At 51.9% G+C, this 16,735-nt stretch overlaps 1 protein-coding gene across 2 annotated transcripts in view; it reads left to right on the forward strand.

The window, feature by feature from the left end:
• The window catches only part of RPTOR (regulatory associated protein of MTOR complex 1), a 267,094-nt gene that overhangs the window by 157,521 nt on the left and 92,838 nt on the right, over positions 1-16,735 (forward strand). For both annotated transcript variants that reach the window (XM_073606845.1, XM_073606844.1), the window contains exon 6: positions 12,094-12,269. In XM_073606845.1, coding sequence (XP_073462946.1) covers positions 12,094-12,269 — 176 coding nt within the window. The remainder of the gene's footprint in view (positions 1-12,093; positions 12,270-16,735) is intronic.

A 16,735-nucleotide genomic window follows, 5' to 3' on the forward strand; every position in this document is an offset into this window, starting at 1 on the left:
CCTCTCAGCAGCTCTGCTCCTCCCTCTCAGCAGCTCTGCTCACCCTGCTCCTCCCTCTCAGCAGCTCTGCTCACCCTGCTCCTCCCTCTCAGCAGCTCTGCTCACCCTGCTCCTCCCTCTCAGCAGCTCTGCTCACCCTGCTCCTCCCTCTCAGCAGCTCTGCTCCTCCCTCTCAGCAGCTCTGCTCACCCTGCTCCTCCCTCTCAGCAGCTCTGCTCACCCTGCTCCTCCCTCTCAGCAGTGACTTAGCAGCTCAGCTGGATAGGGAGAGAGGAACGCCAGGTGTAATGGAAGGATTACAATATTTTATTGAAAAAATGAGTGTACAGATTTAGTCAACTCATTTCGGGGAATAAGCTCTCCCCCTTCTTCAGGGCTGTTAGTATGTGTAGACGGAGGAGGATAGGCTCTGTGGTGGTGCATGGGGTGACCAGTTTGAGTTTGGTGTGGAGGAACTTCAGTGTCCTGGCCTCATCCCTGCCGCTCCCCCTGGCCTCATCCCTGCCGCTCCCCCTGGCCTCATCCCTGCCGCTCCCCCTGGCCTCATCCCTGCCGCTCCCCCTTGGGAGGAATCGCAATGCCAATTGTGAGTCGGGTCTTCTCAGCCATCTCACAGATGTGACAAATTCCCACCGACACCTCCACTCTCCACAATCTTGTGGGAAGTCTTCTCAGAAGAGTGGGAGATGTTATAGTCACACAGTGTGATGGGTGGGGTTGAGGAGCTATGGACTCCATATTAATTGCCATGACTTTGGAGTTGGATGTCCATCAAGCTCATGTGGATATGTTGGTCACGTGTTCACAAACAGATAATGTGCCTTTAGGCCAAGTAACCGGTTCCCTTCATAGCACCTACTTCCTTGGACTTAGTTTTGCTACACCTCCCTTCATTATTCTCCTACTGGGGCCCATGGTCCTTCTCAGGACTTCCATGTATGAAGGAGCGTTTCGTGTCTTCCCTCCCAGAAAGAAGATAACGTGGAATTGGGCCCAAATTTTTTCCCAGCATCGTTGCGTGCACAGCTGCTGTTCCAGTCACCGGGCCCGGTGGTGGTGATGTCATTCCTGGAGAATGCAATACAGAACACAGCCCCGGAGCGAGTATTCTCCATAATTCTGACAATGGTAGGCACTGATTGGTCAGGATCTGTCAGAGTTGGGTCCCCTTTTCATTTTTTTTTTTTTTGTGGCAAGGTAATATTCTCCTTGGCTGTGGTCATAGAGGAACTCTTCCATTGTATGGACCATCACTCAGCAGTCCTCCCCATGAGTTGGTTGGGGGATGTGTCACCTGGACATAGGTAGGTGATTGCTCACGGTAGGTCGTGTATCTTCACAGGCAGAGCAAATGGGAGACATTCACCACCTTCCTACCCCAGTGAGAGTGTAGAATGTATTTCTGGGTCCCCAGGAGTCCCCACTAAAATCTTTCCATCAGCGGTCAGTGTGGGAGGTCTGTCCAAGGTGGCTTTAGGAATCCCTGGCTGAGATTGGCTGAATTTGGGCCCCTTACTGTAGCAGTGGTGTTCAGAAGTTGTAATTTTTTAATTAAAAATTAATTCAATTGTGTTTTTTGGCTTGTGGTGCTCAGATGCTATGAAGAACCGCTAACTGCTGCACTGCGATGCAAAGCTTGAGGCAATGTGCACATACCTCAGCAGGTGCTGGTAGGTGGGCTGTCAGGGGCAGTAAAAACACAGCTCATCTGCCTGTTTATACTGCTCCCCATCCTCCTGTGTGTCAGGAGCCGTTCCTTTGTAAAAGCTCAGGGTCAGTATAAAGCTACATACAGTATATATAAATGAGAAGCGAGGAAAGGCACTTCTCATTCTCTCCTCCATTGACAGGTGAGTTGTCTCAGCTGCAGGCCCTGCGCTCCTCACACTCTCCTCTCCGCATTATTGCCGATGAGCGGGGGATACATTGTGGAGGAAATGTTCAGCAATGAAAGTTTTCTCATATTTGTGATCTGTAATATCCGGCCACGTATCGGTGTCTGGGGGCACACGGCGCTGAGAGTGATAAATAGATATTTCTCATTTCATCTTCTTCCTAGTTTTGTCCTTGTGAAGAATCCGGCTTTCCTCTCCATCTACTTCACACACAGCTTCCCGACTCTCTCCATCTACTTCACACACAGCTTCAGGAAGGTACAGGATGTTCACGGTCCCCTCCGCCCCATTGTACCTCCAGCCAGATCACTCCTCTCCGCCCTATTACCTCCAGCCAGATCGCTCCTCTCCGCCCTATTACCTCCAGCCAGAGCGCTCTTCTTCGCTCTATTATACCTCCAGCCAGATCGCTCCTCTCCGCCCTATTACCTCCAGCCAGAGCGCTCTTCTTCGCTCTATTATACCTCCAGCCAGAGCGCTCCTCTTCGCCCTATTATACCTCCAGCCAGAGCGCTCCTCTTCGCCCTATTATACCTCCAGCCAGAGCGCTCCTCTTTACCCTATTATACCTCCAGCCAGAGCGCTCCTCTTCGCCCTATTATACCTCCAGCCAGAGCGCTCCTCTTCGCCCTATTATACCTCCAGCCAGAGCGCTCCTCTTTGCCCTATTATACCTCCAGCCAGAGCGCTCCTCTTTGCCCTATTATACCTCCAGCCAGAGCGCTCCTCTTCGCCCTATTATACCTCCAGTCAGAGCGCTCCTCTTCGCCCTATTATACCTCCAGTCAGAGCGCTCCTCTTCGCCCTATTATACCTCCAGCCAGAGCGCTCCTCTTCGCCCTATTATACCTCCAGCCAGAGCGCTCCTCTTTGCCCTATTATACCTCCAGCCAGAGCGCTCCTCTTCGCCCTATTATTTTTCCAGCCAGAGCGCTCCTCTTCGCCCTATTATACCTAGAGCCAGAACGCTCCTCCTCTTTGCATTATACCTCCAGCCAGAGTGCTCCTCCTCTTTCCATTGTACCTCCAGCCAGAGCGCTCCTCTCCGCCCCATTGTACCCCAGCCAGGGCGCTTCTCTCCACCCCATTATACCTCGAGCCAGAGTGCTCCTCCCTGTCCCATTATACCTTCAGCCAGTGCGCTCCTCCCCCGAACCATTATATCTCCAGCCAGTGCACCCTCCCCGGCCCATTGTACCTTCTGCCAGTGCGCTCCTCCCCGCCCCATTATACCTCCAGCTAGGAGGCTCCTCCCCGCCCCATTATACCTCCAGCTAGGAGGCTCCTCCCCGCCCCATTATACCTCCAGCTAGGAGGCTCCTCCCCGCCCCATTATACCTCCAGCCAGGAGGCTCCTCCCCGCCCCATTATACCTCCAGCCAGGAGGCTCCTCCCCGCCCCATTATACCTCCAGCCAGGAGGCTCCTCCCCGCCCCATTATACCTCCAGCCAGGAGGCTCCTCCCCGCCCCATTATACCTCCAGCCAGGAGGCTCCTCCCCGCCCCATTATACCTCCAGCTAGGAGGCTCCTCCCCGCCCCATTATACCTCCAGCCAGGAGGCTCCTCCCCGCCCCATTATACCTCCAGCCAGGAGGCTCCTCCCCGCCCCATTATACCTCCAGCCAGGAGGCTCCTCCCCGCCCCATTATACCTCCAGCCAGAGCGCTCCTCCCCGCCCCATTATACCTCCAGCCAGAGCGCTCCTCCCCGCCCCATTATACCTCCAGCCAGAGCGCTCCTCCCCGCCCCATTATACCTCCAACCAGAGCGCTCTTCCCCGCCCCATTATACTTCCAGCCAGAGCGCTCCTCCCCGCCCCATTATACCGCATGCCAGAGCTCTCCTCCCCGCCCCATTGTGCCTCCAGCCAGTGCGCTCCTCCCCACCCCATTATACCTCCAGCCAGAGCGCTCCTCCCCGCCCCATTATACCTCCAGCCAGAGCGCTCCTCCCCGCCCCATTGTACCTCCAGCCAGTGCACTCCTCCCCACCCCATTATACCTCCAGCCAGAGCTCTCCTCCCCACCCCATTATACCTCCAGCCAGAGCGCTCCTCCCCGCCCCATTATACCTCCAGCCAGAGCGCTCCTCCCCGCCCCATTGTACCTCCAGCCAGAGCGCTCCTCCCCACCCCATTGTACCTCCAGCCAGAGCGCTCCTCCCCGCCCCATTATACCGCATGCCAGAGCTCTCCTCCCCACCCCATTATACCTCCAGCCAGAGCGCTCCTCCCCGCCCCATTATACCTCCAGCCAGAGCGCTCCTCCCCACCCCATTATACCTCCAGCCAGAGCTCTCCCCTCCGCCGCATTATACCTCCAGCCAGAGCGCTCCTCCCTGCTGCATTATACCTCCAGCCAGAGCGCTCCTCCCCATCCCATTATACCTCCAGCCAGAGCACTTCTTCATAGGTGAGGGGAAGAGTAAAGATGTTATGTTTTTAGTGTTTTATTGCAGTCTATGTTTAGAATTCCAGTACAGGCCTATAAGAGAAATCATCCAATGGGGACACCTGTTGTGGTGACAGCTGTCAGAGGAGGGAAATGTGACAGCTGTCACCGCAACAAGTGCCCCCATTGGACGATTTCCCCGCCTCTGACTGTCACTGGAACAAGTGTCCCCATTGGGTGAGCAGGGGATTGTACAGCTCCCCATTGGTCGAGGTATACAAAGATGGGGGGTACAGGGAATTGTACAGCTCCCTATTGGTCAAGGTATATAGAGATGGGAGTGCGGGGGATTGTACAGCTCCATATTGGTCGAGGTATACAAAGAAGGGGGTGCAGGGGATGTACAGCTCCCCATTGGCCGAGTTATACAAATACAGAGGTGCGGGGGATTGTACAGCTCCCTATTGGTGGAAGTATACAGAGAAGGGGGTTTGGGGGATTGTACAGCTCCCCATTAGTCCAGTATACAGTGAAGGGGGTTCGGTGGTTTGTATAGCTCCCCATTGGTTGTGGTATACAGAGAAGGGTGTGCAGGGGATGGTACAGCTCCCCATTGGTTGAGGTATACAGAGAAGGGGGTGCGGGGAATTGTACAGCTCCCCATTGGCCGAGGTATACGGAGTTGGGGGCGCTCATTGAGCAGCCTTCTTCAAGATGGAACTTCGAGGAGCGGAGAATGTGAACCTGTACAGCAGCTCTTTATGAAATGTGCATTCACAGCCCTTGGGAACCTTAGATTGTCAGCTCCTGTTCTCGCATGCATACACATACTGGGGCCACTATAGACAGGAGACAATGAACCCTCCCTGTGTAGTGTGGGAGGAAGGCGGAGTACCTGGAGGACATACAAACTCCATGCAGGTGGTGTCCTGGTTGGGATCCATACCGCAGACCAGGCAGGAGTGTTCAGCTCCCCATTGGTTGAGGTATACAGAGAAGGGGGTGCGGGGAATTGTACAGCTCCCCATTGGCCGAGGTAAGCCCCCACATCTGTATAAAGTAATATCCATTTCTGTGACCTCAGTGCAGGTTTGAACTGTGCAAAACTACGGCAACACCCACTGTAAGCCTGATTTTAGCTGTGTGCCAGCAAGTCATAAAGAGAGATTTCAGAGATTCGAGGAATGTGTCTTCTGCAGGAGGGAGGGCATTAATAAGCCGTGACCTCACCGCGTTGTAGCCGGGGATATCTGCGTTGCGTGCATTGTGGTTTGGCACGCTCTCCATCCAGATTGCGGTGTTTGTCTCAGGCTCTCTTCCTCCATCTGTAGGTATTTGAAGCCACACGACTCCGCTCTGCCGCTCACCTGCCATCTGCCAACGAATCGTCAGGAAATTCCCCCGATGTTTTCGGATTCATCCAGAAATTTCCGCTCACCATGACGGCCTACTATTGCCGCCTTCGTCATCCTTCATGTGACGGCAGACTGACAGCTTGGCCACTGCGGGGCTCGCCTTACGTAGCCGACTTACCACCAGACAGGATGGGCTACAGGAGAAGTACGCCATTCAGTAATCGCCCCTCATTCCTGTGTCCGGGCCTCTAGCGGGGTTCATTTTGATGTTATATTTAGTTTTAGTCGACTAACATAGTGTGTGTTTGTTACATGAAATTACCCCTGCCGTCTATGGCCGCCTTACCTGATAACTGTCCGTCCAAATCATTGAAGAACGCTCCAACCTTCGCAATGGATGTCTGTGAATGGAAGTCTCACTGAAGTCTGACCTGCTGCTTTTTGTTCGTTCAGTTGCAATCACACAGCTGAGGGAGCTTCATACAGAATATGATCTGCGATCGCAGCACGTAGGAAAGGAAATGGTGTGTTTGGGCTGCTTTTGGAAAAACTCCGCTTCTTCTGGGTCATCTCTGTACATTGCGGGGATTGTAGCAAACTTTGTAGCAGATTCCTTCCTTTTGTTATTCTGAAGAAATCCCTGTGTCCATGTGCAATGTGAATGGGAGTGACTTTATCATTATCAATCAGCTGCTGCACCTGCACCTGCAGGGCTCTGAGGAAAGTGGCAGGGTCTGCATCCCTTTAGACATGGTTTCCCTTTTGGGAGGATCTCACCAAAAATGACATTTGTGTTGCAGGGGATGCCCAAAATCTGACTTGTATCTTAGTGCAGCCAATCACACAAGCAGGAAAGGACATTTTTTGGGGGTATACCATCTATGTACAGAGCCTCCTGGTGGCCATATTGCATTTTACAGAAAATTACAGCTGCAGCAGATCGGGGTGGATAAAAATCAATGATTTTTAAAATAAAAAAATAAAAACCTGATTATTTTTTTATTTGAATCTGATTTTTGCAAACATTACTGCAAGTTCAACCCCCCCCAAACATGGATCTTCAGTAAAAGTTATGACAAATATTCATAGATGACTGGAATGTCACATTGTATATTATACACCATTGCTTTCATTCAGCGGAGCGAGAGAGGCTCCTGTATCTTGAAGGACATTGAATTGTTAAAATAGACAAATTCCTGCATCCACAGAGACAAACGGCCCAAGCAACAACCGCAATCAATCCCAGCCACAACCAGCCTCCACTCCGGCCATGACCTCAACCACGACCAACACCAGCCCTGGCAATGACCATGACCAGCCACAACCGTGGCCGACACCAGCCCCGGTCACAACCGTGGCCGGCACCAGCCCCGGTCACAACCGTGGCCGGCACCAGCCCCGGTCACAACCGTGGCCGGCACCAGCCCCGGTCACAACCGTGGCCGGCACCAGCCCCGGTCACAACCGTGGCCGGCACCAGCCCCGGTCACAACCGTGGCCGGCACCAGCCCCGGCCACAACCGTGGCCGGCACCAGCCCCGGCCACAACCGTGGCCGGCACCAGCCCCGGCCACAACCGTGGCCGGCACCAGCCCCGGCCACAACCGTGGCCGGCACCAGCCCCGGCCACAACCGTGGCCGGCACCAGCCCCGGCAAAGACCCCGGCCGGCACCAGCCCCGGCCACGACCCCGGCCGGCACCAGCCCCGGCCACGACCCCGGCCACGACCCCGGCCGGCACCAGCCCCGGCCACGACCCCGGCCACGACCCCGGCCGGCACCAGCCCCGGCCACGACCCCGGCCGGCACCAGCCCCGGCCACGACCCCGGCCGGCACCAGCCCCGGCCACGACCCCGGCCGGCACCAGCCCCGGCCACGACCCCGGCCGGCACCAGCCCCGGCCACGACCCCGGCCGGCACCAGCCCCGGCCACGACCCCGGCCGGCACCAGCCCCGGCCACGACCAGCCACAACCGGCTGCGTCCATGACCAACCCCAGCCCCGGCCACTACCATGAACCGCCATTGGAAGAAAAATTATTTTTTTCTCTCTGTGTGGAAATGATATCTGGACTGGCCTGTGAGAGGAGCGTATTGTCTTCAGTCCTTTGTATTGGAGAAGAAGATTGACGTTCTATCACACCACTAAAACAGAAAAACTGTTCTTGTAACTCAGAAACCGATTTCACTGACTTCATCCTACAGAAAGAGCCAGCAATGGCTGAAATCCTGAAAATGCATCTTGTCTGGCTGTCGCACTCATCCTGCAGCTTCAAATGTAATATTCTTTCTTTGGAAAAGTATTGAAGTCGCTGGACCTGCCAGACAGCCAAAGAATCGGCATTTAAAATCTGGATATTGTGCGGTCTCCTGCAGATTTCTCATTGCTGAACATTGCTTATGGACACACATTTCCAGCTCAGGAGCGAGTACACCCGAATGTCGCCATAGCAAAATTCTTACTATGGGGGGCAGTAAGCGGGGGGGGGGGGGAGCCCAGAGTGTCAGCTGGGGACCCTAGAAGAGAAGGATCGGGTTCTCTGAGCAAAACTATTACAGAGCCAGTAAGTATAATGTTTTCGTTTTCTTTTAAATGTGAACGTTTACAATCACTTCAAGGACAAACCGTGGTGCCTGTGATTTGAATTTGGGAGCTGTTTAATAAGGCAGAGCTTCCAGTGGTAAGGTGCAGTGACCACCAATAACCAATCTGATGCAAGTTTAGATCTGCGGTTGTCAATGGGGCAGCAATGTGGCAAAACCCCGCCCTCATTACGTACATTTCCCTGCAGGGCAGTTTTATTCGTTTGTAAATGATGAGGGTGGTGGGTTTAACCCCAGATGAGAGTTGTCATTACAAAGGGTGGGGGTGAGAGCACTCGGGGGTTGGGCGGGGGAGCTCAAAGGGTGGATAAGAAGGGGGGGTGAAGTATAATGAAAAGCTAAAACTTTTTATTTTTTAGTCTGGTCAGGATACAGTAGGGATCGGTTAGATCCCGGTCAGGTGGAATTTTTGTTGTCTTTGTCCCAATGTGGAGATTTCCTGTCCCAGAGACCAGAACATGAAGTTAGAGGAGATCTCCCATTGAAGATAATTGTCTCCAGAGCAGAGATGTTGATCTCTCCTCCTGTCTCTGGGCCACTCCTTACTGTTGGAATTCCCATTACTCTCTTTTATGGCGACAATGGTCACCAGGGACTGTAGTATTGGCGGATCTCCCCTGCAGGAGACAGACTGCAGGTATGCCCCAGCAGAGGTTCTATAGCAGACTGCAGGTATAATCCCACAGAGGTTCTATCGCAGACTGCATGTATGCCCCAGCAGAGGTTCTATCACAGACTGCAGGTATAGCCCAGCAGAGGTTCTATCACAGACTGCAAGTATAGCCCAGCAGAGGTTCTATCACAGACTGCATGTATAGCCCAGCAGAGGTTCTATCACAGACTGCATGTATAGCCCAGCAGAGGTTCTATCACAGACTGCATGTATAGCCCAGCAGAGGTTCTATCACAGACTGCATGTATAGCCCAGCAGAGGTTCTATCACAGACTGCATGTATAGCCCAGCAGAGGTTCTATCACAGACTGCATGTATAGCCCAGCAGAGGTTCTATCACAGACTGCATGTATAGCCCAGCAGAGTTTCTATCACAGACGGCAGGTATAACATCGCAGAGGTTCTGGCGCCTCCTCCACATTCTGTCTAGAACTAAAAGAAAACATTTTGGCTTTACATTCACCTTTTATAGAGGAACTCTTCTCCTGGAAATGTAAAGATAAAGTCAGCAGATACAAATCATGTTTAAAAATCCGGTATCGTATTGTCCCATGGGGTCCAGCGCTGTCTTCACAGAGACGATTCTCACCACTACGGGTCCCCGGTACCGCCATCTTTGATTTGGCATCCGGCTGTGACTTCCTGAGGAATGTGCAGGTTCTCATAATGCTGTGGGGAGGGGGGGGGTTGGACGAATTATGGCATTCTCACCTAGGTGAGACTTGAGGAAGTGGGGTCTCATACTGTCACTCACCCATTCACCATTAAAAAAACAAAACTCAAATGCATTGGGGGAGGGAAGGAGGATGAGCGGTGTCCTTGTGACACATAGGGGAAGATCTACTAAAACAGTTTTTTTCCATTAGGTTTTAACAATAAAACCTGGAAACTGATTGGCTGTCATGCACAGCTGCACCAGTTTTTGCACTCTCCAGTTTTAGTAAATCAATCCTTATGCACGCCAAGTAGACAGAAGGAAAGGCTTTTAGAGAGACCCTGAGCTGTAGGTGATATGTGAGCCGAGGGACGGGATGTGTCCTGTGGTCTTCCTGCAATTGATATTTTACCCATTACTAACTTGCCATGCCTGAGGCAGCCATCTTGGTAGAGGAGTGTGCCCTTGTTTCCTTATTCTGGTGATCTGATGATTACTGGGGAATATTCAGGAAGTAGCGGGAGAGTTGAATGAAGGGCAACCCCGCATCATGGCTAAGGTGGAAGCAGAGAGATCCTTGCGCTGCAGGTCCCCAGCTACAGCTTCCCTTCCAGCGAGGAGAACAGTAAGCAGAATAGTACTGACCTCTTTAAATCTCACTCCTTAGATGATCTCACACTGCAGGCGACTGTACATGTTTTTGTTTTTGTTTTTTTGTTTTTGTTTTTGTTTTTTTTTTAAGAGGAATGCAAGGCAATGTGATTTTTTTTTTTGGGGGGGGAGGGGTCATCATTTTAGGCACAATTAAAAGAGAAATTTGGGAATCACAAAAACAAAAAAAAATCGCCCCCCTAGATGGCTGCAGCACGGATCCCATCTGCATCTGTCCCCTAGCCGCTGATCGCTCAAAGTGGTGACAGTCAGTGTCCGGCTCTCTGCTCTGCCCCTCCAGTGCTCACTGGAGTGCTGGGCTGCGGAGGGGGCGGGAGCAGATGGCTCAGGATCTCAATGGTGTGCTGAGAGGCGGAGCCAGTTGTTGGTCCAGGCTTCTGGTTGGATCCCAACCATTTTCTAAGCCTGGACTGTCTCTGTGATGTCACCAGACAGTGGGCTTCAGAACGAACGTCTCTCCCTGTCATCCCCAGGAGGAGCTCAGCTATATGAGTTTTCCCTGTACGAGAAAGCTTTAACCATTCTAGGTCTTCCTAAAAAAATTCTTCACTTCATTCCTGGTGGAGAACTCTTCTGCTTTTCACATTCTCTTCCCATTCTCTTCGTACTCTTCATATTCTCCTTACATTCTCGCACTCTCCTCGCATTCACTTTGCATTCTCTTTGCAATCTCCACCTTCTTTTTGCATTCTCTTCGCATTCTCCCCCCATCTTCCTGGCACTCTCATTTTATTCTCTTCACATTCTTCTCGCATTCTCCTGGCAATCTCTAAACATTCTTCTTGCATTTTCTTCACGTTCTCCTCGCGTTCATTACATGCCTGATGAAGGGGTCCTGCGTGACTCCGAAACGTTGCACTCTCCTTGTGTTGTGATCATACAATAAATCAGTTTGGACGCTACTTTGTGTCGATCCATGGTGTGCTGGCAAATATCTACTTTTATCTCTTCACATTCTCCTCGCATTCTCCTGGCATTCTCGTCACGTTCTCTTCGTGTTCTCTTCGCTATCTCCTCACGTTCTCTTCGCTATCTCCTCACGTTCTCTTCGCTATCTCCTCACGTTCTCTTCGCTATCTCCTCACGTTCTCTTCGCTATCTCCTCACGTTCTCTTCGCTATCTCCACACGTTCTCTTCGCTATCTCCACACGTTCCCTTTGCTATCTCCTCACGTTCCCTTTGCTATCTCCACACGTTCCCTTTGCTATCTCCACACGTTCTCTTCGCTATCTCCTCGCGTTCCCTTCGCTATCTCCTCGCGTTCCCTTCGCTATCTCCCCGCGTTCCCTTCGCTATCTCCCCGCGTTCCCTTCGCTATCTCCCCGCGTTCCCTTCGCTATCTCCCCGCGTTCCCTTCGCTATCTCCCCGCGTTCCCTTCGCTATCTCCCCGCGTTCCCTTCGCTATCTCCCCGCGTTCCCTTCGCTATCTCCCCGCGTTCCCTTCGCTATCTCCTCGCGTTCTCCTCGCGTTCTCACATTGGAGAAAGCTGTTTATTTTGGACAATGTGTGTTTCACCTGATTTCTTTGGGGATTAGTTGTGTAATTTCTGAACAATTTTCTGTTTTGTATGGCGGCTTTTATCTCTGCATCCCTTTGTAGAACATTTTGCATTCTGATAGAAGTGGAGTGTTTTGGAACGATTCACCTTGAACTATTAGTACATAGAGATGTAATTTCCGGTGTTTTCATCTATGAACGGAGTTTGCAATGAGTGAGACTTGGAGGTCCGGGGGGAGGGAATGTTGGGAACCATTGACGGGGATGAGGTGTATTATGGGTAACGCTCGACTGAGGGTAGGCCCTTAGTCCATGTCTAAAACTCATTCCTGTGATGTCATTTTCAGGTTGCGGCCATCACCCCCAGCCACCCGCTGGCACAGATGCCGTTGCCGCCCTCCATGAAGAACTGCATTCAGCTGGCAGCCTGTGACGCGGTAGAATTGCTGCCTATGAACCCGGACCTTCCCGCCGACCTCTTTACCTCCTGCCTCACCACACCCATCAAAATAGCGCTGCGATGGTGAGTACTCTCATCTCTTAGAGTCATATAATGTGTGTTGTAGATAAAGATGTGGGAAAGTGATGAACGGGGTGTTCTGATCAGACGTGCCCGTGATTTATAGAGCAGTTTTGCTTAGCGGTTGCAGCTTGTAATGTCATTTTTCTTATATGAACATGCCTCACTCTGCAATTCCCAATACTGCCTAATCCCCCCCCCCCTCCCCAACTGCCCAATACTGCCTAATCCCCCCCCCTCCCCAACTGCCCAATACTGCCTAATCCCCCCCCCCCTCCCCAACTGCCCAATACTGCCTAATCCCCCCCCCCCTCCCCAACTGCCCAATACTGCCTAATCCCCCCCCCTCCCCAACTGCCCAATACTGCCTAATCCCCCCCCCCCTCCCCAACTGCCCAATACTGCCTAATCCCCCCCCCTCCCCAACTGCCCAATACTGCCTAATCCCCCCCCCTCCCCAACTGCCCAATACTGCCTAATCCCCCCCCCTCCCCAACTGCCCAATACTGCCTAATCCCCCCCCCTCCCCAACTGCCCAATACTGCCTAATCCCCCCCCTCCCCAACTGCCCAATACTGCCTAATCCCCCCCCCCTCCCCAACTGCCCAATACTGCCTAATCCCCCCCCTCCCCAACTGCCCAATACTGCCTAATCCCCCCCCCTCCCCAACTGCCCAATACTGCCTAATCCCCCCCCCCTCCCCAACTGCCCAATACTGCCTAATCCCCCCCCCTCCCCAACTGCCCAATACTGCCTAATCCCCCCCCTCCCCAATACTGCCTAATCCCCCCCCCTCCCCAACTGCCCAATACTGCCTAATCCCCCCCCCCTCCCCAACTGCCCAATACTGCCTATGCCCCCCCCTCCCCCCTTCCCATTTTCCCAATACTGACTAATCCCCTCCCCCTCCCCAACTGCCCAAAACAGATATATATCTGATATCGAACAGAGTCCTCCATCCACACTGCACAGCCGCAAATCTCACAATGCAGCTATTGGACAATCGGCATCTCAGAATACTCCCAACAGTGACCGCATTTGATTGGACGACGCATCTGATTGGATGACACACCTTATTGGATGCAGGCAGTGATGATCAGCCAGCAATTCTCAGACCTGCGTCTTCAGTTTCTGGAGAGATGTTGGGCAGGAGGCAGCCAGCAGGGCCACCCACTGAGTACATTTTGGGTGATTCATCAGTAAGCAGCCAAGGTTTCGCTCGGTGTGCGGCCGGCTTTCAAGAGGACGACTTCTTCAATCAGCGTCTTCTGTACGGTTTTAGCTGCAGATTTCCTTTCACAGATCTGAGTACCTTCTCACTGTCTGTGCTCCATCAATGGAAACCCAATAATATGTCTGAGCGAATGAAAATCAATAGACGAGCTTGAATGGGGAGGATCTTGAGTGCCCTGTGGACCGCCTGAATACCTGAAAGTGGAACTTCACTTTCGCAATCGACATTGATCATGTGTAATCCTCGTGCTGCTATCATTAGTACATAGATGGGAAGGGAGATCAGATTTGCTTGTGTTGAACTTTTTTTTTGACATTTCTTTAGCTACTTCCTGGTTTCTTGCCTCGGCAAATGATGTCATACATCCCAGGAGACTTCAGGAGGGGAGGAGGGATTTTCTCAGCTAAGTACACCCTCCTGCCTGCATGCCTGAGCTAAAGGCAGATGGATTCCAGTAAGTAAATGCTATATGAATCATCTGCCCTTACTCAAAATGGCCACGGCCAGAAATGCTAGGGGAGTGTTTTTCAACGTGGTAAATGCATGGAGACATGGGGGGGATTTTGCTTTGCATATTAAAACCTAATTAAATAGTGTTTTTGGTTTGTGGCACTCGCCGTAAAGATCCGCCTGAACAGGGGCGGCAACTGGTAGGGTGCAGTCACGGTTTTCCACCCGGCTCCTTCAATTTTTCAAACGAGCTTTTTTGGGCCAAACGGGAGTAGCCGGGTCCCCCGCGAGCGGGGTTTGCTGGATCCTCCACGTCTGGAATTTTGGGTAAATGAGGAGGAGGAGGGAGAGGGGGCCCCCCACTGAACCATTCCTGGACCTTAGTCTGGAAGGGGGTTGGGAGTGACTGTCGTTCAGCACTTCCTGACCTCAGTGTACAGAACCCCAGACTGCTGAACTGCCCACCCACCTTGTATGGCTTATATGATACTCTCACAGATCGGAGGGAAGTACTTACCTCAGCGACTTTTGCAGCCATAATAACCATAACCAGGCCTGAAGGTGTAATGACTGCAGAAAGACGAGTTTCGCTTCGTCCCTTTACACAATATCATTCTAAGATGTAGGGGTGTGGGAGTCATGTGTCCTCTTTTTCATATGGGACCCGAGCTGTGCTGTGGATCGGGTTGTCGGATTCTCTGAGTTGTCGCCTGGATGTTCAGGCTGATGATTCATTTATTTTATCAGCTAATTTGCATGATAATGAAGCTCTGCAGTGGAGGCTGCCTGGCCTGACATTGATCAATTCATCTGCAGAACATCATACGTGCTGAAAGCCGACTTCCCAGTCCCATTCACTGAGCTGCAGCGATCTCCATGCCACATGTACCTATCTGAGCCACAGCGCTCTCCATGCCACATGTACCTATCTGAGCCACAGCGCTCTCCATGCCACATGTACCTAGCTGAGCCACAGCGCTCTCCATGCCACATGTACCTAGCTGAGCCACAGCACTCTCCATGCCACATGTACCTAGCTGAGCCACAGCGCTCTCCATGCCACATGTACCTAGCTGAGCTGCAGCGATCTCCATGCCACATGTACCTAGCTGAGCTGCAGCACTCTCCATGCCACATGTACCTAGCTGAGCTGCAGCGCTCTCCCTGCCAGATGTACCTAGCTGAGCTGCAGCACTCTCCATGCCACATGTACCTAGCTGAGCTGCAGCGCTCTCCCTGCCAGATGTACCTAGCTGAGCTGCAGCGCTCTCCCTGCCAGATGTACCTAGCTGAGCTGCAGCACTCTCCATGCCACATGTACCTAGCTGAGCTGCAGCACTCTCCATGCCACATGTACCTAGCTGAGCTGCAGCACTCTCCATGCCACATGTACCTAGCTGAGCTGCAGCACTCTCCATGCCACATGTACCTAGCTGAGCTGCAGCACTCTCCATGCCACATGTACCTAGCTGAGCTGCAGCACTCTCCATGCCACATGTACCTAGCTGAGCTGCAGCACTCTCCATGCCACATGTACCTAGCTGAGCTGCAGCACTCTCCATACCACATGTACCTAGCTGAGCTGCAGCGCTCTCCCTGCAAGATTTACCTAGCCGAGCCGCAGCGCCCTCCATGCCACATGTACCTAGCCAAGCCACATTGCTTTTCCTACCACGTGTACCTAGCCAAGCCGCAGCTCTTTCCGTGCCCACGTGTACCTAGCCGAGCTGCAGCGCTGTCCATGCCACATCTACCTAGCCGCGGCGCACTCCATGCCACGTCTACCTAGTCCAGCCACAGCACCTTCCGTGCCACGTGTACCTGTGAGAATCAGAAGACATTACTCTCAGCTACAGTGCCTTTAAAGTATTCATACCCCATGAAATTTTCCACATTTTGTCATATTACAACCAAAAACGCAGCTGTATTTTATTGGAATTTTATGTGATAGACCAACACAAAGTGGCAAATAAATTGTGAAGTGGAAGGAAAATGATAAAGGTTACTACTTTGTAGAACCACCTTTCTCTGCAATTACAGCTGCAAGTCTTTTTGGGGATGTCTCTACCAGCTTTGCACATCTAGAGAGGGACATTTTTGCCCATTTTTCTTTGCAAAATATCTCAAGTTCTGTCAGATTGGATGGAGAGCGTCTGTGAACAGCAATTTTCAAGTCTTGCCACAGATTCTCAATTGGATTTAGGTCTGGACTGTGACTGGGCCATTCTAACACATGAATATGCTTTGATCTAAACCATTCCATTGTAGCTCTGGCTGTATGTTTGGGGGCTAAATACAAATTCACACCAAACTTTTCACATATTTATTTGTAAAAAATGTTGAAAACATATTTATTATTTTCCCTCCACTTCACAATTATGTGCCACTTTGTGTTGGTCTATCACATAAAATCCCAATAAAATACTTTTACCTTCTTGGTTGTAACATGACAAAATGTGGATTGCTGCACAGTGCGAATGGAAGAATCTGGTGATGACGCTAACTGCCTCCCACGGCCTGTCAAAACACCCGAATAGAGGCTGTGTGTGATTGGATGGAGCAGCTTGTCAACCAATAATGTTCCATCAAAAATCTATCAACGATTAACTGGAGCAGGGCCATTTACTGAGTGAATGTCAGCCGCCTTCTCAGGAAGCAGACAATGTTCCGTGTATGGCCAGCTTAAAGGAAGACCCTACATTTAAGATTTATTTTCATCCGTCTTTAACTGTAATTTCCAGAACTGCTTTACCTTTAAATTACTTTCTAAACAGTTTACTGTCC

This window comes from Aquarana catesbeiana, linkage group LG12, assembly GCF_042186555.1.
Source record: "Aquarana catesbeiana isolate 2022-GZ linkage group LG12, ASM4218655v1, whole genome shotgun sequence".
Classification (NCBI taxonomy): Eukaryota; Metazoa; Chordata; class Amphibia; order Anura; family Ranidae; genus Aquarana; species Aquarana catesbeiana.